Below are 23,874 nucleotides of genomic sequence, written 5' to 3'. Positions count from 1 at the left end.
ACAATAACAGTACAGTAAGTGACTAGGGTATATCATGATGAGTACTAGTTCAAGTAGAAACTGTAGTATCACTGTTTTCATTGAGCAAATGTTCTTATTTGCTGTTTGCTGTGCATATCACATGCAAGTAGTTGGGAAAGGCCAGGAACGTCGCAATACATTATCACTATACTGAGGAGCTGATAAGATACTGTATGTACTGCGATTCTCAAGATTCCCACCATTCTCACAAATCACGATTCTACATTTAATGCAATTTGATACTGCAATTTAATTGCGATTTGATGTTCCAAACATATTCTCACTATATGTCTGCTGCAGAGACAAGAGAGAGCATGAGAAAACAAGTTTTGATCAGACCGGGTAATATAAGTGCTGAAAACAAATAAGCACCCTAAATTTAAATAAAGATGGAGAACAAGCTATGAAGGAAAAATACTGGTGTTTGGGTGCAAGTAACTAGTACAAGCTGATGCTACCTACAGTGGCAAAAATAAATAAACAATACTAGGAGACAAATATCAATATAGCATCATCCAAAAATAATATCACGATATGTAACTATATGGATTTTTTCCCCCCCATCACTAAAAGTCGCTGATGTTGCTTTATCCATCTGACAAGTACCCTCTCGACTTACTGCAGCCTGCTCTGTACTGTCCACATCTCACAACACCCTCTGTCAGACAGGGGCACACGGACAATAACACACACACGCACAGAGGCAAGCTCACACACACACACACACAAGGCTGGTGGCATAGCTTACTGTGAAACAGTTCACAATCAACAGTCATATCACTGCAACCTGTCAAAAATCAAGTCAAGGTCACGTCAAGGACAGGACAGGAGGGGAGACGATGGGGGAGAGGGTAATATGAGGGTACAGCTGGTTGGTGAATTGATTCTAAATCCTTGCTACAAAGACAAAGGGTGGCATAAGTGAAACCAGAATAGTAGGCCTATCAGTATATTTGAATTATTGTGACTGCCAGGTTATGTAAGATAGTTACACTACAAGTTTATGGAATTTTGCATATGGAATGTTACACTTGACAATAACATGTGTGAGATAAGAGATGGATTAATATTGAAGAGCTCAACTGAAAATACATATTGAATTGTGCACCTAGTGTAATATCAGTGGCTATCAATATTGCTGTCTAATCAACCCAAGGTAACGGGAGTCAATGCTTGGGAAGAGTGTAACTGATAGGTGGGCCGCTGAGTCATGTCTTGATTGACTGATCCTGCCTGATCGGAAACGAACATCGATGACTCCACTGAGTGAGTGATGAGATCATCCTTCCAACGATAAGTTGCTACAGGAGGCTACATAACAGAAATGCCCTAAATGTTGCCGTGAAGTTTGCAAATTGCTCAAACTTACTGTAGCGGAGAAGTTATTGGTTGTGAAATAGGCCTACTCTACCAAAATTGCTCTCCGTCTAAACGCACAGTATGTGACAGTATGCTGTCATGTTGACAGTTTTGACTGTCGGGCTGTTTTTCATGGTTCGGGCTAGGCCCCTTAGTTCCAGTGAAGGGAAATCTTAACGCTATAGCATACAATAACATTATAGATGATTCTGTGCTTCCAACTTTGTGGCAACAGTTTTGGGAGGCGATTTTTGTCCTGTTTGAGCATGACAATACCCCCATGCCCAAAGCGAGGTCCATACAGAAATGGTTTGTTGAGATCCGTGTGGAAGAACTTGACTGGCCAGCACAGAGCCCTGACCTCAATCCCGTCGAACACCTTTGGGATGAATTGGAACGCCGATTGCGGGCCTAATTGCCCAACATCAGTGCCCAACCTCACTAATGCTCTTGCGGCTGAATGCAAGCTTGTCCCCGGAGCAATGTTCCAACATCTATTGGAAAGCCTTCCCAGAAAAGTGGAGGTTGTTATAGCTGCAAAGGCGGGACCAACTCCATATTAATGCCTATGATTTTGGAATGAGATGTTCGACGAGCAGGTTTCCATATACTTTTGGTCATGTAGCGTATCTCACCCTATGTGAACCTAACCTGCAAACTGAAGGCTACCTTACAAACATACATAACAGTACTACTTTACATTTGTATTACTGAGTGATGAGTCAGTGTACGTCCCTGTGTGTCTCTCCAAAAGATAAGGTCATGTTGAGGAAAGAGGGAGCAACGGGATCGGGGTGCTGCTTAATAACACAACTCATCATTCACTTTAAAAACCACTCCAACTTTAACCCTAGAAGAGATGATGCCTTAACTCTTTCTTGACATAAAGACCTGGAATTCACTTAATAAAAAATTGTGGTGCCTCTTATAATTACACGTGCACGTAATGGCATTGATTATCAGTTTAAAATAGCTGTCTCCATACGAGGGAGAGTCTGTCTTAGACCGAAGCGTCTGATTTCGGGGGAAAGCCTAAACGTTTATAGGAATCTGTTGTAGAGCGATGTGTGAAAATGAGAGGAGAATAGTGAGGTATAGGGACGAAGCAGCTGCAGTGAGATAGCTCAAGCTGATTTTGCATTCATGAAAGAAATTGATCCCGATTTTAATTACAGAGTACTAAATTAACACCGACACCTACCCATAACGAAATCCAAAAGATCAAACTAGATTGGTGTGTTTAGTATTTTCAATATGACATCTAATATTAATATATTTGCATGCAATAATATCCTGTCAAGAGTCATGCATGCATGGTTCCGTTCATGTAACATTCATATTTTATTAATATGCAATGACAAAATAAATATGAAACATGTTTGACCAAGTTGTGTGACAAAACAATATCAGATGTTTGTGTATGATACTGTAATCCAGGGATGGGCAACTGGAGGCCCACACACCCTCTTTTGAAGGCCCTCGGATCAATCCCCCTGCCCCCCAAAAAATATATACAGTACCAGTCAAAGTTTGCACATACCTACTCATTCAAGTGTTTTTCTTTATTTTTACTATTATTGTAGAATAATAAAAAAGACCAAGTCCATATTATGGCAAGAACAGCTCAAATAAGCAACACCATCATTACTTTAAGACAGGTCTGGGCAATTCCAGTCCTCAAGGGCCTGATTGGTGTCAATGTTTTGCCTCAGCCCCAGCTAACACACCTGACTCCAATAATCACCTAATCATGATCTTCAGTTTAGAATGCAATTTGATTAAATCAGCTGTGTTTGCTAGGGATGGAAAAAAAGTGTGACACCAATCAGGCCCCCGAGGACTGGAGTTGCCCACCCCTGCTTTAAGACATGAAGGTCAGTCAATCAGGCCACAAGTGCAGTTGCAAAAACCATCAAGAGCTATGATGAAACTGGGTCTCATGAGGACCGCCACAGGAAAGGAAGATGCAGAGTTACCTTTGCTGCAGAAGATAAGTTCATTAGAGTTACCAGCCTCAGAAATTGCAGGCCAAATAAATGCTTTACAGAGTTCAAGTAAGACATATCTCAACATCAACTGTTCAGAGGAGACTGCCTGAATTAAGCCTTCATGGTCAAATTGCTGCAAAGAAACCACTATTAAAGGACACCAAGTAATAACAATAAAATGCTTGGGCCAAGAAATATGAGCAATGGACATTAGACCTGTGGAAATCTTTCCTTTGGTCTGATGAGCCCAAATTTGAGAGAGTAGGTGAACGGATAATCTCTGCATGTGTGATTCCCACCGTGAAGCATGGAGGAGATGTGATGGTGTGGGGGTGCTTTGCTGGTGACACTGTCAGTGATTTATTTAGAATTCAAGACACACTTAACCAGCATGGCTACCACAGCATTCTACAGCGATACGCCATCCCATCTGGCTTGCGGTTAGTGGGATTATAATTTGTTTTTCAACACGACAATGACCCAACACGCCTCCAGGCTGTGTAAGGGCTATTTGACCAAGAAGGAGAGTGATGGAGTGCATCATATGACCTGGTCTCCACAATCACCCGACCTCAACCCAATTGAAATGGTTTGGGATGAGTTAGACCGCAGAGTGAAGGAAAAACAGCCAACAAGTGCTGAGCGTATGTGTGAACTCCTTCAAGTCTGTTGAAAAAAGCATTCCAGATGAAGCTGGTTGAGAGAATGCCAAGTGTGTGCAAATCTGTCATCAAGGCAATGGGTAGCTTCTTTGAAGAATCTCAAATATATTTGATTTGTTTAAAGCTTTTTTGGTTGCTACATGATTCAATGTGTTATTTCATAGTTTTGATGTCTTCACTATTATTATACAATGTAGAAAATAGTAAAAATAAAGAAAAACCCTTGAATGAGTAGTTGTGTACAAACTTTCGACTGGTACACACACACACAAATACACACACACACACACACACACATAGTGTTTTTAAGAACTCAGTCAGGGTCTCAATTTACTGTTGCGATTTAGAGTAGTAGAGTACACAAGGTGCAATTCAGAGATTTGGCTGTGCATCAGCAGTTTTACACTCAGTCAATTAGCCCATGTCAGCCCAGAAAAACTAAATATTGCTAAATTAATTTAGAGGCCAGCTATCTAAGCTTGCTATCATCGTAGAATTAATGGCGTCCCCCCCCAATTGATTTTGTTAGTGTCACTCAGATATCATATTAAAAACAGCAAACATTTCTCATGATGAGCTCAGACTTTTTGTGGCCCCCACCCCCATCAAAGATGCCCATCCCTGCTTGTAATATGACTATATTATTAGGGAATCTGAGGGAAACGCGTTATAATAGGCTACCATTAATAAAAAGCGCATGTAGCATTTCATAAAGGTGATAACCTGGGACACATTTTATCAACAGTGGGGGTGTTTTAGATTTATTTCATGCGGTATATGTTTGCCAAGTAACTTCACCAACAAGGCCTTTTGGTCAGCTGATTTACGCACGCGTCCTCACTGTAAATCTCGAGACATAAATAGGCCTTTCCTTATAAACTACTGATGTTTCAGCAACGCAACTCTCATCCCTAAATCAAGTATTTTCCATGGACTAGGTCTTTAGACCCCAATATATCAACACTGCGAAATTATGAGAATGTGCAACATACCTTTTCAGCTTTTAGATTCGGTGTTGTTCTCCCAATATATGTTGCCTAATTTGACATTTAGTGGCAATGCGTTACTCATGAAAAGCAGCAGACCGCACTGACAGCAAACGTCAAAATGGATGTCAACAAATCTTATAATTTAACATCTCATAACCAATTTGTTATAAAGCATTGGAAGTAGTTTATGTTAATTTATATTCAAGTTACTTATTGGCTAAATTGTTTAGCCCATAGATCACATGACCAATTTTAGCCCACCTCAGAGTGGCACTTGACTCAACCCATACCTGAAATCGCTGTATGGATGAATAATCCAATTACCGGCCGATTGGACGCGCTCTTGTTCCTTTTCCACCGCTTTTTGGCTCCCAAACATACGCAGGGAAAATTTATTAACTCCAGGCTGAAGCATGGAACTAAATTGGCGCTGCATATAAGTCCGATTGTCCTGCGGTTCCCCATCATCTGGCACAATCTGGGGTCCATCCTCAGATTTAAAAAATGCGAGAGAACTCCTGTTCTGTTGGTTCTGCACAGAGGACGATGATTTTCTATTAGGGGCATTTGAGAAGGAAACTCTGGAGTCCTTTTTCTCATTGCCAGTAGTTGTGGCCCCGGCCACCTCGGGCCCTTGCCCCTGTGCTAAGGACCCGGCTGAGGTGATCGAACCGTCCATGCTGGCGACTCTGGAATTACATCTGGTTGGCCTTTTCCCGTTGTCCGGTGCAACGATTCCACCTGTCCGTTTCTCCTGCCTAGAGACGATGGAGGACAGGCTCCCTGAAATGTTGGGGTCCCTTCTGCAATCTCCGTTGTTGTTGCATATCACACCGGTAGTGCCTTCACCTGTCCAACAAGTAGCCAACCCGGTTACCGCTGATCCTGTGGCTGAGTCCCCTCCAGCCCTATAGTATGAGCCGCCACGGGCAGCAGCATCTCCCTGGCATAACAGAGCACAGTTTGTGGCGCCTGTAGGAGCACAAGGTGCGGAATCTTCGCCTTGCATGAACCACAGCTCATTGTTGGAGTTCTTGCGCGCTGTTGACGATGCTCCCCCTCCTGGCGTAAATTGCTTCATCTTCAAACTTAGACCGTTCCTATCGCCTCCGCCACCAACGGAGCCGGTTCCGCACAATAGAGGCTGCTGGAATTTGGACTCATCTTCTCCATCCTCGGCCATAACAGCGCGCGGGAATAGAGTGCGCGCCTTCGGAACCTTTGCGTGGCTGGGCGGCGACGAGTTCAAAGCAGCCCCAGCCTATTGTATCCAGTGGAAACCACTTTAGGATACAGCACCAGTGGCGTTGCTATGGCTGCAATCTGGCTATTCGTTTCATGTCACAGTGAAACGGAGAGCCCGTCCTATTACCTAGAGCACTCCTCTCGAATGACATCCAAGGGAAAGTTCCAATGTGAGATGACAGCATGGTGAACCAAAGAAAGTGATGAAAAAAAAGTCATACAAGTGTGAAATATTTTATATATCTGTTTTGAATATTGTATTTTCAATACAAATAGTTTGAAACATTCAAATGCAATAGTAGCCTTGAAAGGTCAATCGATCAGCACATCGGCAAATTTACTCCATTTTATGCACAGCATGCATGTGTAATCACCAAATAATACTGTTGGATTACTTCACCTGAGAAATGGAATATGTGCCAATATAGGCTACAATATCCACCAGTACAGATGTCGATTTATTCTAACACATTGATAGGCTACGTCAACCATGCCACCTAGAATCACAATGGTTCCTCCACTGATGATTAAATGGCACCCTCTGGTGTCGAATCTTCTCAGAATTATTTGGATGTGTAGGCCTACTGATGTAATATTGTACAGCGAGTCTATATCGGTTTGGACTATGAAATCAGACTTTTAGTCCACTCATTTACTAGTCTCCCTAGGACCTAGGCAGACAAATTGCCTCCCACAACATAAGCAATGTTCCAGTATACAGTTGTGGCCAGAAGTTTTGAGAATGACAAATATTAATTTCTACAAAGTTAGCTGCCTCAGCGTCTTTAGATATTTTTGTCAGATGTTACTATGGAATACTGAAGTATAATTACAAGCATTTCATAAGTGTCAAAGGCTTTTATTGACAATTACATGAAGTTGATGCAAAGAGTCAATATTTGCAGTGTTGACCCTTCTTGTTCAAGACCTCTGCCATCTGCCCTGGCATGCTGTCAATTAACTTCTGGGCCACATCCTGACTGATGGCAGCCCATTCTTGCATAATCAATGCATGGAGTTTGTCAGAATTTGTGGGTTTTTGTTTGTCCACCCGCCTCTTGAGGGTTGACCACAAGTTCTCAATGGGATTAAGGTCTGGAGTTCCCTGGCTATGGACCCAAAATATTGGTTTTATTCCCTGAGCCACTTAGTTATCACTTTTGCCTTATGGCAAGGTGCTCCATCATGCTGGAAAAGGCATTGTTCGTCACCAAACTTCGTGGATGGTTGGGAGAAGTTGATCTCGGAGGATGTGTTGATTCTTTATTCATGGCTGTGTTCTTAGGCAAATTGTGAGTGAGCCCACTCCCTTGGCTGAGAAGCAACCCCACACATGGATGGATGCTTTACTGTTGGCATGACACAGGACTGGTAGCGCTCACCTTGTCTTCTCCGTACAAGCTTTTTTCCGGATGCCCCAAACAATCGGAAAGGGGATTCATCAGAGAAAATGACTACACCCCAGTCCTCAGCAGTCCAATCCCTGTACCTTTTGCAGAATATCAGTCTGTCCCTGATGTTTTTCCTGGAGAGAAGTTGCTTCTTTGCTGCCCTTCTTGACACCAGGCCATCCTCAAAGTCTTCGCCTCACTGTGCATGCAGATGCACTCACACCTGCCTGCTGCCATTCCTGAGCAAGCTCTGTACTGGTGGTGCCCCGATCCCGCAGCTGAATCAACTTTAGGAGACGGTCCTGGCGCTTGCTGGACTTTCTTGGGTGCCCTGAAGCCTTCTTCACAATTGAACCGCTCTCCTTGAAGTTCTTGATGCTCCGATAAATGGTTGACTTAGGCGCAATCTTACTGGCAGCAATATCCTTGCCTGTGAAGCCCTTTTTGTGCAAAGCAATGATGACGGCACGTGTTTCCTTGAAGGTAACCATGGCTGACAGAGGAAGAATAATGATTCCAAGCACCACCCAGCTTCCAGTCTGTTATTCGAACTCAATCAGCATGACAGTGAGCTCCAGCCTTGTCCTCGTCAACACTCACACCTGTGTTAACGAGAGAATCACTGACATGTCAGCTGGTCCTTTTGTGGCAGGGCTGAAATGCAGTGGAAATGTTTTTGGGGGATTCAGTTCATTTGCATGACAAACAGGGACTTTGCAATTAATTGCAATTCATCTGATCACTCCTCATAACATTCGGGAGTATATGCAAATTGCCATCATACAAACTGAGGCAGAAGACTTTGTGAAAATCAATATTTGTGTCATTCAAAACTTTTGGACACGACTTTACGTAATGCTGTTGTCGTAGGTCTGGAATTTCCAAGACTACTCCTTTACCATTAGGTAACTCCTTCTGTATGTATGCCAGCTTCAAGTCATGCCATTTACCAGAGGACCAACACCTTGCTCTACAAACCCATCACCAACGACCATCCAGGGCACTTAAAAACAGTAACTTCATAGCTTTACATGTGGGATGGCCTATAGCATATTGCCCATGAGGAAATAAACCAAAATGTCCATCTTATTCAAGCAGTAACAGACAGACCACGTCTCTTAAATCAGATCACTTTATTGAGATTGTGCAAATTGGTACAGTTGTGTTGAATCTAATTGGTTACTTTTAGGCTAAATAATTGACAAAGTCATATTTTCACATGTACGTCTTAAACTAACAGTGCACATCCAGTCACAACACTAAATCAGGTTAGTGCAACATGTGGCTTCTGAGTTGTCTACAAAGTGGAGGTTAGAAAAAGGACAATGCTTCATTAGTGTCAATCATGTTTAGGTTCCACATACCCTTCAAAAAAACAAACCATTTAAAAATCGCCTTCAATTCTGATTAATACATTAGTATTAGAATTTGTCGTTGTTCAGAAGCAGAAAACCCATCTCTTACACTTGGTCCTTTTTCAGGAAGTATTACTATGGATGTGACTATGGCAAAAAAAAGCAGACAATTCAAAACTACACCTTATAACATTTTAATAAGTAGTAAAACTCCAAAAAGCTTGTATTTTGTTTTGCAATGATTAGCCTTTTAAAATCTCAACAGCGCATGTATTAAATACAGCAGAAACTCAGGGGAAATTGCATTCTAATCCTACCTGCTGCGTTTAATTTAGGAACTACCTACAGTATTATAACTTCCACTGCGGAAAATCAAACACAGTGGAGGAAGTAAAATGGACTGTGTTAAGGTGTATCCTATAACTCAGCCAACTATGTGATGTTGAAGGGTCAGGGCACACATCTGAAGTCAAAGGCTTCAAGTCATTACTTTACCTACAGCAGGGATGGGCCACTCCAGTTCAGGGGCCTGATTAATGTCATTTCCACCCAGCCCTATATCTAAACAGACCTGATTAAACTAATTGCATTCTAAACTGAAGACAATGATTAGTTGATTATTGGAGTCAGGTGTGGTAATAGGGCCTGGGGCAAAAGCTTGTCAGTGTCCAAACATTTCTCATTCTTAGCAGGATCCATGTTGCTTAACAGGTGGCTGTTCACGCTTGCAAATATAAGAGCAGATATTTAGAAGTGAAGGACAGTGGAGGAAGCTATAAGCACAAATAGAAAAACCACCAATAGATCATTCCCACGTAAACGTTTACAATGGACTTCACTACGAACAAACACTTCTAGAACGGCAATAAAAGTCATGCAAAAACATGTTTTTTTTTGCCAATGGCCTTAAGCCGAAAGCACAATATGGAGAGAAATATAGAAGAGGACAATTCAGTCCATTTCTCAAGACATCAACGTTCAAGAATTTTTAAATTTAAAGTTGTTTAAAATTCGCAGGGTGCACTAGATTATGTGACGCTCAGCAAATGATCTTCATCCTGGAAGATAGATCATCCTGATGACATCTGTCAGGAAAGAAAGGGGACTGACAATTAGATTGAGAGCTCAACCTCTACAGGAGGTTTACTGCTTTGATTTTGCAATCAGAATAAATGTATTTGAAATAGGCTCATCCAGTCGAGTGGGTTGATTCTAAAAGCCCTCACACACACACACACACACCTCTCATCTTCTCTCAGTTGGAGTTCCTTTGCCTGACATCCTTGTGGTTTGTAGCAGCATTGCTTTTCCTGAAAGACATTTTTCATCCAGAACTTTACAAACAATACAGCAATGTATATCTTTATTTTGGGGGGGGGGGGGGCACCAATTTTTTTTTTTATCCCTTTTCCGTGATACCCAAATTGGTAGTTACAGTCTTGTCCCATCGCTGCAACTCCTGTACTAACTCAGGCGAGGGTCGAGAGCCATGTGTCCTCCGAAACACGGCCCTGCCAAGCCGCACTGCTTCTTGACACACTGCCCGCTTAACCCCGAAGCCAGCCGCACCAATGTGTCGGAGGAAACACCGTACACCTGGCAACCGAAGTCAGCGTGCGTGCGCCCGGCCCGCCACAGGAGTCGCTAGAGCACGATGGGACACCGACATCACGGCCGGCCAAACCCTCCCCTAACCCGGACGACGCTGTGCCAATTGTGTGCTGCCTCATGGGTCTACCGGTTACGGCCACCTGCGACAGCCTGGGATCGAACCCAGGTCTGTAGTGACGCCTCTAGCACTGCGATGCTGTGCCTTAGACCCTTGCGCCTCTCGGGAGGCCCATTTATATATTTTCTTCGTGAGATATGAATTGTATTGCATTTTTACATGTCAGTGTAAAATGTGTACTTACAGGGGAGCAGAACCTGAGTCCTCATCTATAAAGCAGCACAGGGACAAGAGAAAAGATGTGTCAACAGCTGAATTGGTCAGAGACTGTCTGGTAGGGAGACATTCTAATGAGAGCAAGGCATGGAGAAAGAATGCTTTCCACAGACAATGGAAATGGTGACAAAGTTCCAAATATTTCTTTAAGTAGGCCATTGTCAAGTGATTACAGTCAATTAAGCAAAACAAGCATACACTGCCATAGTTCTATCTACAATAAGCAAATACAGTTACATCGCTTGAACTTAATTTCATTTAAAAAGAAAACTGCAGTTATGACAAATCTACCTACACTGTATCCCAACTATGATACCATATCGTCGATCAGGAACAATCTGTTCTAAACATCACTCAAAATAACGCAAACAGGACAACCAAGTGAAAAGAGAAAACTTGCAGGGACAATGCAACACCGAAAACGGTTCTAAACAAAGCGTACAGGCATACTGCAGATTAAAAGGAACCGTCTGGACATGACCGTTCAGTCACCGGTTAAATCAAAGAATAGGTGCCCTCAGGCAATGAATGAGATCAATGAAATGATATCCCTATTATAAAAAATGTAAATTACTTGTCATGCATGAGATCAAGATGCAGATGGCATGCAAGACAAGATATTAAAAAAGGTACACAGAAATATGACATGAGCAACTTCCTGCTTACAGACGTCAACAACTGTCTGCAAGCAGGAAGTTTCCCCGTGATGTCATACTGCTGTCTGTACCTTTAAAACCCTAAACCCTTAGGTGTTTCCAACACTACAAACCATGACATTAGGCCTAATTTCCATCTCCACATAAATCACATGACTTAGGCTATTTAACCCTTTTACTGGCATGACAAAAACACATTGATTGGTGGGCATAAAAATGTGGCTAAGTTTTAGCAGTCTGACAATGTAAGTCAAATTTTGCCCAAATTGGTCCAATGTATGAATGCAAGGCCAGTGGAAGAGTTCCTTATTAGGTACATTCTTAACGAGTGAACGCAGTGCATTCCCATAGCTTCTCAGTTACGTTCATCTCTGGTCAACCACTTCCATCTGACATGCAGCTTTGATCACTTACCAAAACGCAAACGCAGCAGCGAACAGAGAAATACAAAATGAAGAAGAAAAAAAAGTGTTCTAATAGAAAACCAATTGCTTTTGATCAAATGAAATTACTAAAATCATAAGTGGAAAACATTTAAATTGCAAATCAAGAAGACCAAGTAAATAACAGTAAACCTGCTATATCCAAACCATTAAGAAAAGACAAAGTGTTGAGATATCATTAAAATGGCAGCTAATGCACAGCAATCTTTGGAGAATGACAGCGCATCTGAAACTAAGAGTGTTCTGCCACTGGAGGGCAGCAGACACTCACAGCCAAATCATATTGACTTAGCGAGGTATGCCACTTCAGAAATCACATGGCAAAACAAGAGTACTTCTTTTCGGCATTTCTCAGCGGGTGTGTCTACGTACCGTCGTTGATCTCATCAGGCTTTCTCCTCTTCTCGTAGATGAAGATGATGCTGACCAGGATGATGACCTCGGCCACGATGCCCAGGAAGGGCCAGAGGGCGGCCAGGCGGCTACGGACGCGCAGGTGGATCTTGTCGAAGGCCGAGCCCACTTCGCTGGCACCGTAGCACATGTAGTCGCCCATGTCCATGGCGATGTCCAGGTCGTTGATGGTCAGGGTGGTCCTGTTGGGGGTGCTCTTGATCTCATACCTGTCAGTACCGTTGGTGATGGCCTGAGAATGCCATAAAAAGGGAGCAAAAAGTCATTGAATACTCAACTCTTATCTCGGGCAGAGACCTCTTTGGATAGTACTAGTGCGTGTGGCATTACTGTGACTTCAATCAAGATATTGATTTAGTCAACGATTCCTAACATTGGAAAATAACTGCAGCATGTGACTTCAATCACTCATTTCAGCATCAGGGGTTATTCTGGCTCAGTGAAACTAAGTGTGTTAAGCCTAATGGTGTATCAACGATGGCAAACGCATACCTTCTTCAGCATTTCTTCTCCTTCCAGTTTGTACCACTTCCAGTCAGTAGGCAGTGGATATCCATGACTGACACACACCAGCACACCCTTGTCCTGCTCATTTCCATGCTCAGAGCGTTTGTAGGCCGAGACATGGACAGCAGCTAGTGACAAACACACGGATGCAGGTATTTATTGGATTGCCGCGATTCATCAAACACACCTGCAGTTGTATAAAACTGGCTATATAAGCCCATTACAGCTTTCAGATACTCAAAGTGCACTAAAAAGGTAGTAACATTCAGCGGCATAACTAACATCAGTAGAAGAGTCTTCACTTTAAAAGAAGTTAAAACGGATTACTTACTTTTGACTTCAATGGATTTCTTCACCACAGGATCAGACAGGAAGACGCAGTCATATACTCCACCAGAATGGAAATCAATTTTAGCCAAGCTAATGGGGGGAGAGAAAAAAAACAACGTAAGCCCTAAGGATGGGAAACAAAGACCTACAGACTTCACTCAATGGCTTCAAACACATCCCAGTCATGAAGTCACTTTGCCTGTAAAAACACACTACAAAAGATGCTGCCCCAACAGGCTGAACTTCAAATGGCTTCCTGTTGCTGTTGAGAATGAGAAGCAACCGGATAAATATAAACTGCCTCTCTCCTTGTTACAAACGCTTCTACTTCCCCCTGGTAACAACGATCGGACTTGTGTCGGCACTGAAACCCTCCCTGCTCTTTACGTCTGATGGGGAATTATGGTTATCATGTGAGAGTGAGAGAGTGGAACTGCTAGGGGGGCGCTTATCCGTGCTGCTGTCAAGGCTACAACCAAAGCTGCACAGTTCATCTCGCTGCTAATTAAATGGCAGGGAATGCCTGAGCAGGGCCTGGAGTGTTACCATTAATGGATGGTATGTGTGTGCTAGCGAGCGATAGAGTGAAGGAGAGCTAACATGTAGAAAATATATGGAGGATAGGTTGGAGTGGTTGTTCATTCAGTGCTGCTGTGCGGTCAAAATCTGTGTGACCTACCGCCCTGCTGACCAAACATTAAAAAGGCATGGTCGCTAATAATGACAAGAAATGACTGCTAGGTTCAGAACAATAGCTGAATCTCAAATCAGCGAGCCCAGCTCCGGGAAATCGTTCTATAGCTCAGAGGGATTCCCGTCCATCTGGTGGCTCAAACATGCAAACACACGCTGCCTGCCTGGCAGGCACTTACATGTACTCGGTGTAGAGAGCAGCAGAGTCCTGCTTGGATGCCTCGATCACATTGCCATTCCTCATCCAGTAATGACCTTTGACTGTGGACGGGGGGTTGGTCAGGTTGCACGAGAGGATGGCAGAGGTCTGGTTGTTCACCTCAATAGGTGAAGACACAATTAAGGGATCTGTAGACGAAGTCAACATATTAATAAGCCGTCCTTTGAAAAGATCACTTCTAGTAGGATCATTACTGTAGTAATGTTACCACGACAACAAGCCAAGTGTAACTAATTCTTGCATGTCTTTTCACATACAGGATATTGCTAAAATAGTTTAGGGTAACTAAAGACAAAAAAAAAATGTTATATCTAAGTAGTGGATTTAATCCAAACGTATGTATGTATAGGGTTTACAGGATAAAAGGCTCTATTGATACCAACATGTTGCAGCACAAACCTTGACTGTTCGGGGCTTGACATGGCTTTACTATCCTTTAGCCTAAACTTCATAGTGACAACTGATAAGGTCTAGCTTAGCTTGTCAAATGTTATTACTTTCATAATCAAATTTCAAGCCAAGAACAGCACAATATAAAAGGCAGTGCAGAGCTTTCCAAGAAGAGGCGGATCACATGGGCAGGCACCTAAAAATGGAGAGCTCGGGCTGAACAAAGAGTTCAAGAGAAGAGGGGTTACACAGGGAAGTTAATCTAGGAGACCATGGGGAGAGGAGCTTGTAATCAACACATGCAGAAGAAGCAACTGGCAAGGTATGGTAGGTTGGTGTTCCACTGACAGAAGAGGATCTTTTGGTTTGGTCCAGGTAGAGAAAACAACAAATACTGTCAATAAATACTGGAAAGATGCCCTATGGCTGAGAATCAGAAAGCTGGGTTGCTGTCTCCTGTAGATCATTTAGTACTCCTAAAGAGCCTAAACAGGTCTAAAGAGTGTAACCACCACAGGACAGTGTCAATGTTAGTATCAATTACACATTCTATACCTTGGACAAGACAGCAAAATAGACAAAATGGAAGCCAACAAGAAGCTAACCAACCCATAATCTGACCCCTTTAAAAACAAAATTAACATTTTATGATTCAAAAATTAGATCTAGCCATTTACAGGTTTCAGACCTTATGACCAGTATTATCAATATTATGAGAAATATTTTCCTAATTCTTTTAAAATAAGGCTTTGACATAGGCCCAGTAAAAAAAGGCATCAGATTGAGGGTAGTGCTACGGCAGGTAGGACACGTCTAAGGAGAGGCCCGGCCACGCCTTGTGGTCAGGTTTGCTCTCCACTACTGGACATCATGGGAGCTCAGTGAGGGGAGAGTAGGGGAGTCTGGGTGAAACAGGGCAGAGGGCAGGAGAAGGTGTGGGACAGGAGCTGGACCCCTCGCTGTCCTCTCTACAGGGAGATGCTGCCTGGCTGTACATAAGGCCTCCCAACACTCACATTCAAACACTATAACGTTAGCCTGTGAGCGGATCCACTTGATTTTGGGTGCAGTCTTCAGCTCGTTGCGGTCAGGGTCGTTGGAAGCGCGGCATTCGTACGTGCCGGTGTCATTGAGCGTGAGGTTTAAGAGGTGAATGGAGCTGGTGGCGTGCAGGATGTAGGTGGCGTTGATCCCGACACGGTCTTGCCGCGCCCCATCGAACAGCTGGGTCATGGTCTCGTCGGGCTCCTCACCCTCTATGAACCACCACTGCACCTCTGGGATGGGGTTCCCTGTCACCTCACAGTGAAGCTCTGCAATGTCCTCTATCAGTTTCATCTGGGACAGGGGCGACTTGACAAAACCAGCTGAACCGGCCATTGTGGGGTGGTTTACATTGATTTGGGTTCAGATTGGTTTTTAGCAAATCCGACAATTTTATGGAGGTGAAAGTAAAATGCGATGGAAAAGGCAAGCAGGCAAAAAAGAAAGAAACAAAAGGTTAATAAAAAACACATGAATGAGAGAAGGCACATGAAAAGAGTAGGGGTTTGAGTAGCATCCTTTTAACCAAAATAGTTCATGCCAAATGGCTTTTTAGAGTCCTTGATACTCAGACCCATTGCAGATATAGAAAAGTTGAATGACATGCATTAAGACAAAAGCCACTAATAAAAACAGATACATTTCATTAAGGGCAATTGAAAATGTTTGTTTTTTTGTTATTCATCGCACGAGTGGGCAAAGTCGATGGATGAAAATTAAAACGTCAGATGGGATTCAAAATGGTCTGTAAATCTATTACATTCTGTCAGTTTGTCATTGTGGTGAGAAGTGCAGGGCTTAGTTATTAAATCAAACACCTGACCTGACGTTGAGGACATTATGTACAGGGTTTAATACCCAGGAAGAGCAACAGAGGAATAACATATGCACGGCTCGAGGCGCGCTCTGTAGAGTTAGCCCCCTGTAGGGTTATTTCTATCGAAGCCCACGAAACAATCTTAAATCAACACAGGAGAACAAAACCTTGGCATACCTTCAAGATCCAGGCCCACTTGAATAAACAACCCAGGAGATCAATGAGAAATGCTTCAGAACAAACTCAGGGATCCCTATGTAACGCTGCTTGAACAAAGACAACCATGTTCAGACAACGCCTGAGCCACACCCTCTTTCTTTATTGTATCCTTGCATAGTAGGACAACAACGTGTGGTGGTAGGTGGACATTTTAGTTGGCCCCCTAAAGACCAGAGACCGCATGTACCCATTAACATGTCCAAAGTCAAACTTGTGAATTGGATTGGGGTTGGAGGCACGCCTGCCTCTGGCTCTAAAAAAATCATGTGACCTTTTAGCTAAGGGTGGCAGGATCCTTTTAACCATAACAAAAAGGTCACCTTCATAGCAAATGCTGTACAAAACAAACCCAAGTAAATGCAGATAGTGACTTCACATAGGCCTGAACGAAAATCATACCTAAAATGAGTTTCTCTAGCTTGTATCAAACTTTGTAACCCACCATCAAGTTCAATCCCCCCCCCAAAAAAAATTTACATAAAAAAAACATTTTGGAAAGAGACCTGACCAAGAAGACCGCTCCAGTATACCCCTCCTGAAATGAGCGTGACTCACCAGTACTGTAGGCTACATGTAGTCCTAACTGACTGCTTGGAATGGCTGTCAAGTTAACGTGCTACAGTTTTCTAACTACATAGGGTCATGCTCCACAGGCCACCTACTCAGTGTAAACAACTAGGTTTCTATTTTGTGTGAATTTTAGCTGGGGACAAATAGTACATTTCAAAAGCAGGTGTGATAGGCATGTGACTGCAAAATATAAAACATTAACCCAAAAATGTCCTGCAACAGGTGAGAGAAATAGTGATCATAGTCATTACAGTTGTTTGTATGCAGCATTTACCCTACCCAGTGACCAATTATGCTGACAGAAAATGGGCACACAATCAAAATAGCAAACCAACAACATGAATCCTGAACACACTGTTCAGGGCAGAGGGGCAGACAGGGCAACAAATGCTACTAGCAATAAAGATTTATCTGAGAGGCATATATGTATTAATATTCTGTTACATAAATCAATGGGCTTTTATGAGCCCATCGTACTTCATGACTCCGCTCATTTGCATAGGAAATGCTTTAAAACGTGCTTTTCCTGACCTCGTTTAACTGAAGGGAAAATGGCTACCTGCTTTCTATAACCTACTTCTCCAACCAAAGTTTTGCTCAAGACGAAGCTGGAGCGCAGTAGAAATATAATTGTATTAATGATCTGGAGTTGCCATAGCGGAAAACTGCCCGTCCAGCATGGGGACTGCCTGTGTGCTGTATCTTCACAGGCATCTGCAGTCCTCTGGGACATGCCCTCTAAAGCTTTCATGCCACTCTGTATATCTGGGTCAATGGAGGACCTCGCAGAGTAAACGGCCCAATGCAAAGTCCAGTCTCCCCAGACTGTCCTGGCAAAAAGCAATGTTTTTTGTTAGGTTTACCAATTGAAATTGTTGGGAGCATATAGGGCAGGTTATAGTGTGGGACTTCTCTATAAAATCTGCTTTTTAAAAAGCTAAATATGAGGCAAGTTTCAAACATTTGGTACAGTTTGTAGGATTAACCAAAACCATTAGGCCTAAAATGGAGCCCTTTTCACACCAAATTAAGGGAGCCAGCAATCTACTCGCAATAAGATTATACATCATCCCCATTGTTCCTTAATTAGAATGTTTGTCATTAATTGGTTCAAAACACATTAAATCATAATGAATCCACATACTGCCTTGTTTGACACTGAACATAAGTTAATACAATGGACCCTCACTCTGAATTGGCTAAGTTAACAATGAGTGCATGATGCACAGCATGCAATGCTTTATTAAGTACTCAAGGTTGCGTAATGTATATAGACTGCCATGTCTTGAGGCTCTTCCAGGCTTAGAAAGTCAGCACAATCTTAAATAGACAAGGCAGTGGTTGTGACGGAATGTCATGAGATTAAGGTAATCTAAATGTGTTGCAGTCTACGCTAAAAAAAGACTCCCACAACAATCTTGTAAACAAAGCTTCTTGCTTGTTTGACACATTTCATATAACACATTCACATACATTTGTAATCATATAGAAACGTAATATTCTGTGTGAATTTAAATGAGGTAGCATGTTGTACCTCAATTGCATGTTATTAATCTCCATAGAAAAGGTTACACATGATTGAGGTAAAATATAGGCCTACTTTTTTTATTTAAAATGGGATGCCTTTATATAGGATACAGCAGCTAACCTGCTAGTTAATGTCTAATGAGTCAGGCAGGCAAACTGGTCTACACCGGCTTAAAGACTGCAGCTAAAAGCACAAGCTGAGCTTTAGCTCTCACACAAAACTAGCTGAGACTTGAAACACAAGTGTCCGGTTAGTCTGCTAATTTACAAATCCAACACACCAAAAAAAAAATACATTAGTTTATTTCTTCATAAACCAGCCAAAAGCAACTGCATTGGCTGTTTTATGAAAAATAAACCAACGTCTATGATATTTGGCCAAAGGTGGTGTTGGATCACGGGAAAAATTAGCACGCTAGCTAGTAGATATTATCTGTAAATGTTGTTTTAAATAGGAAAACTAGTGTCATCAAGTTATTTAATAAAATTATTTTTATGAAGATGGCAGGTTCCAATTGCAAAATAAACTATTTCACCTAGCGTTAACCGTTACAAGGCAGTGATTCTGATCACTGCAATGTGTATAAATTAGCTAGCTGGTTAAACCATTCATAGACACCAACTACCTTTAGCGCCTCTACTAAACATAGTATCTTCTTGCAGGCGTAGTTTGGTTAAAAGCCCAGATGCTCATTCTTAATATTAACATGCATCGCTTGCGGTAACATTTTGGAAACAAGGAAAGTAGCCATCTTTCATATCTGCAAGAAATCATTAAAAAAAAAGAAAAAAAAGGTTCAAATACTACACACCTTTAAAGGTTTAGTGTTCCCAAACTGCCATATTACAGCGCTGGTGTACAGAAGACAGACGCGGCCACCTACGCTAATTAGTTACCTAGCGTGATCGAACAGTGTCGCGAAAGTATAGCTCGTCGGATGGTTGCTAGAAAATACCCTACCGTTACACTTGTTCAGTGAGCTGCACTGGGGTTGGAAAACTTACCTTGATGCATGAATGGGATATGCTACTGTACCTTTATCGACAATATATGAACACAGGTGAAGTCAGAAGTTTATATACACCTTAGTCAAATACATTTAAATTCAGTTTCACAATTCCTGACATTTAATCCTAGTAAGAATTCCCTGTCAGGTCAGTTAGGATCACCACTTTATTTTAAGAATGTGAAATGTCAGAAAAATAGTAGAGAGAATGATTTATTTCAGCTTTTATTTCTTTCATCACATTCCCAGTGGGTCAGAAGTTCGCATACACTCAATTAGTATTTGGTAGCATTGCTTTTAAAATTGTTTACCTTGGGTCAAACGCTTTGGGTAGCCATCCACACGCTTCCCACAATAAGTTGGGTAAATTTTGGCCCATTCCTCCTGACAGAGCTGGTGTAATTGAGTCAGGTTTGTAGGTTTACTTGCTCACACACGCTTTTTCAGTTCTGCCCACAAATTTTCTATTGGATTGAGGTCAGGGCTTTCTGGTGGCCACTCCAATACCTTGACTTTGTTGTCCTTACGCTATTTTGCTACAGCTTTGGAAGTATGCTTGGGGTCATTGTCCATTTGGAAGACCCATTTGCGACCAAGCTTTAACTTCCTGACTGATGTCTTGAGCTGTTGCTTCAATATATCCACGTAATTTTCCGTCCTCATGATGACATATTTTGTGAAGTGCACCAGTCCCTCCTGCAGCAAAGCACTCCCACAACATGATGCTGCCACTCCAGTGCTTCATAGTTGGGATGGTGTTCTTCGGCTTGCAAGCCTCCTTTTTTATCCTCTAAACATAACGATGGTCATTATGGCAATGATCTTTGTCCCCTTGTGCAGTTACAAACCATAGTCTGGCTTTTTTATGGCGGGTTTGGAGCAGTGGCTTCTTTGCTGAGCGGCCTTTCAGGTTATGTCGATATAGGACTTGTTTTACTGCGGATATAGATACTTTTGTACCCGTTTCCTCCAGTATCTTCACAAGGTCCTTTGCTGTTGTTCTGGGATTGATTTGCACTTTTCACACCAAAGTACATTCATCTCTAGGACAGAACGTGTCACTTCCTGAGCGGTATGACGGCTGCGTGGGCCCATGGTGTTTATACTTGCGTACTATTGTTTGTACAGATGAACGTGGTACCTCAGGCGTTTGGAAATTGCTCCCAAGGATGAACCAGACTTGTGGAGGTCTACACATTTTTTTTTTTTAGGTGTTGGCTGATTTCTTTTGATTTTCCCATGATGTCAAGCAAAGAGGCACAGAGATTGAAGGTAGCCCTTGAACTGTGTCAAGCAAAAGTAGATGTCCTAACTGACTTGCCAAAATTATAGTTTGTTGACAAGAAATTGGTGGAGTGGTTGTAAAACTAGTTTTAATGACTCCAACCTAAGTGTATGTAAACTTCAACTGCATTTAGTTCTGGTAAAGTGTCCTTTTTGTTCTCATGCTATTGAGCTGTAGCCACAGCAGCCATTGTGTAATTGCACTTCACGTAGAACAAAGGAGCTGATTGACTAACACTACCATTCCAAAACGCTAGCTTGTATGAGGACGAGAAGGGCAGTTTTACAGGAAAACAAGCATTATTTCATTCTTGCTGTATCAGTTATGGATAAAGGTACAATTTGGGGCACAGTGGCATATCCCATCCCTGCACAGAGGTGCGTTTTCCGACCTATATCTTACAATGGCTCCACATTGCATTCCTACCCCAGTGCAGCTCATTGTAAACAAGCATAATGGTAAGGTTGGTATTTTATAATCTCCACCCGGCACAGCCAGAAGATGACTGGCCACCCCTCATAGCCTGGTTCCTCTCTAGGTTTTTGGCCTTTCTAGGGAGTTTTTCCTAGCCACCGTGCTTCTACACCGGCATTGCTTGCTGTTTGGGGTTTTAGGCTGGGTTTCTGTACAGCACTTTGATATATCAGCTGATGTAAGAAGGGCTATATCAATACATTTGATTGATTTGATTTCTGGCACACAGCATATGGATCTGTGCAAAACTGCTACAGTAGCTAAGTGTATATTTTTTATTTGAAAGTCTCGCTGATATGAAAGTGGCATATCAGCATATGTTTAGAAAACATTTTAGCAAGGGATGATATACGTTTCTAAATGCGTCGGAATTGTAGTTCACATGGAGCAAACCGTGGACGAGGCAAACCGCTGAAAACCCTACGGGGAAGTATTGTCTGAACGGATCAATGGTTCCTACGCTTGTAACGCTGGGACCATTATACTAGCTAACGTTAGCCAACTTAGCTAACGCATTACAAAAGAACATTATGTTTCCTAGCTAGCTAGCCACTGGTTCATTTTCTAAAGTAGCTCGATGGTAAAGACTGACTGATTTAAAAACGTTGTGAAAACATTAAACTGTAAAAATAATGTCTTAACTACGTTTACGAAAGCACTATATCAAATCAATAATTGAAAAGCGCTAACGTTAGCTTGTTTGTTATCAGTGAGTTAGCACGGCACACACAACCGAGTTAGTCTAACTCAATGACTGTATGATGTCTAACTAGCTAGAAAGCAAGCTAAAAAGATTACCTGTCAGGGCATCGGCTCGGTACAAGCACAAGAGGAGGGCACTTAAACCCCACAGCAATTTCATTTCGACGACGTCCTTTTCTAGCACAGATATATACTTTCACAATTTGTTTTAATACGTTAGCTCTGCTCCACCATCGGCCGAGTTGGTCGTCCTCTATTTGTTCCTCAATTCAATCGGTCACGTCGTGAACTAGCACGTACACATGACATGACATGACGCTCGGGCGTGACCAAAATAGATTTGATTACCAAACCACAGAGTTTCTAAACCCAGAGGCGCAGCATCACTTCCGGGAACGCTTGCGGAAACAGACTCTTCATACTTCCGTTAGCAGATAAGGCCAGGGTTTGAGAAGTCAAAGGGCGCGTTTGAGTGGTAAGGCGAAAGTAGCCGACTGTAGACGGAAGTCAGAAGAGTAAAGTCGAGGGAGGTACACGTGCACCAACAGCAAGTCGGACAATTTATGCTGTTTCTAGGAAACGCGAAAATGGCACGCTCCTTTGTTACTGCTGATAACAATCAATATTTATTGGTTACATACACATATTTAGCAGATGTTATTGCGAGTGTAGCGAAATGCTTGTGTTCTTAGCTCCAACAGTGCACTACAATCTAACAATTTACAACAATACATACAAATCTAATAGTAAAATAATGGAATAAAGAAATATATAAATATTCGATCGAGCAATGTCGGAGAGGCATTGACGAAAATACAGTAGAATAGAATACAGTATATACATATAAGATGAGTAAAGCAGTATGTAGACATTAAAGTGGCCAGTAATTCCAAGTCTATGTGTATAGGCCAGCAGCCTCCAAGGTGCAGGGTTGCGTAACTGGGTGGAAGCCGGCTAGTGATGTCAAGAAAGTGGCTGCTATCGAAATTCCACTTCTCCTGCACAAAGCTGAACATGATCCATTTTTTTATACCTTTATTTAACTAGGCAAGTCAGTTAAGAACAAATTATTATTTTCAATGACAGCCTAGGAACAGTGGGTTAACTGCCTTTTTCAGGGGCAGAATGACAGATTTCTACCTTGTCAGCTCGGGGTTTCGATCCGAGCACCTTTTGGTTATTGACCAACCACTAGGCTACCTGCCGCCCCAAAATCTTCCAACGAATGAATATCCTGATGATAAGGAATTTAGATAGCAGCCCAAGCTCTTGCTAACATTCACTAGACTTGTTTTGTATTTTTGTGTTGGTTTTCTTAAAATATAACTAGGTAGTGAGTACATAGGCTACTAGAATGGGATATGCTCCATTGTATGCCATTACTTAATGCCCATGTACCTTCCTCATTATCATTTGTGATTGTGCAACATGGAATTGTAACAAATGTGATTAAATGGAGTACACAAAATATCTTACTGTATGGAAATGTGGTTCACATGTAGGCCTATGTAGTTAGATTGTAAAGATAAAGATGTATTTAAACTCTAAATAGTCATCCACCCAAAACAGTTCATGTGTAAGGGATAATCAACGAAGGGCTATGCGTTCTGTGGAAAATAAT

At 42.2% G+C, this 23,874-nt stretch overlaps 3 protein-coding genes across 3 annotated transcripts in view; all 3 read right to left on the bottom strand.

Annotated features, from left to right (window-relative positions):
* hcn2b (hyperpolarization activated cyclic nucleotide-gated potassium channel 2b) overlaps nt 1-6,388 on the bottom strand; it is a 68,198-nt gene extending 61,810 nt beyond the window's left edge. The window contains exon 1 of the mRNA XM_014216326.3: nt 5,310-6,388. Within this exon, the coding sequence (XP_014071801.3) occupies nt 5,310-6,202 (893 nt within the window). The 5' untranslated portion in view covers nt 6,203-6,388. The remainder of the gene's footprint in view (nt 1-5,309) is intronic.
* Nucleotides 6,389-10,181: 3,793 nt separating this feature from the next.
* Nucleotides 10,182-22,660, bottom strand: LOC106613749 (basigin). Its single transcript, XM_014216325.3, has 7 exons — nt 22,350-22,660; nt 14,178-14,346; nt 13,307-13,395; nt 12,961-13,103; nt 12,427-12,700; nt 10,924-10,948; nt 10,182-10,320 (listed from the first exon to the last, which is right to left on the bottom strand). The coding sequence occupies exons 1-7, from the start codon at nt 22,411-22,413 to the stop codon at nt 10,266-10,268; spliced, it is 819 nt and encodes a 272-aa protein (XP_014071800.1). The 5' UTR covers nt 22,414-22,660; the 3' UTR covers nt 10,182-10,265.
* Nucleotides 15,362-16,250, bottom strand: LOC123724389 (basigin). Its single transcript, XM_082956806.1, has one exon. The coding sequence runs from the start codon at nt 15,986-15,988 to the stop codon at nt 15,467-15,469; it is 522 nt and encodes a 173-aa protein (XP_082812932.1). The 5' UTR covers nt 15,989-16,250; the 3' UTR covers nt 15,362-15,466.
* Nucleotides 22,661-23,874: the final 1,214 nt, after the last annotated feature.

Source organism: Salmo salar, chromosome 10, assembly GCF_965601325.2.
Source record: "Salmo salar chromosome 10, fSalSal1, whole genome shotgun sequence".
NCBI classification, from domain to species: domain Eukaryota; kingdom Metazoa; phylum Chordata; class Actinopteri; order Salmoniformes; family Salmonidae; genus Salmo; species Salmo salar.
Note: the sequence above shows the minus strand (reverse complement) of the source record. Positions and strands in the feature narration are given on the sequence as shown.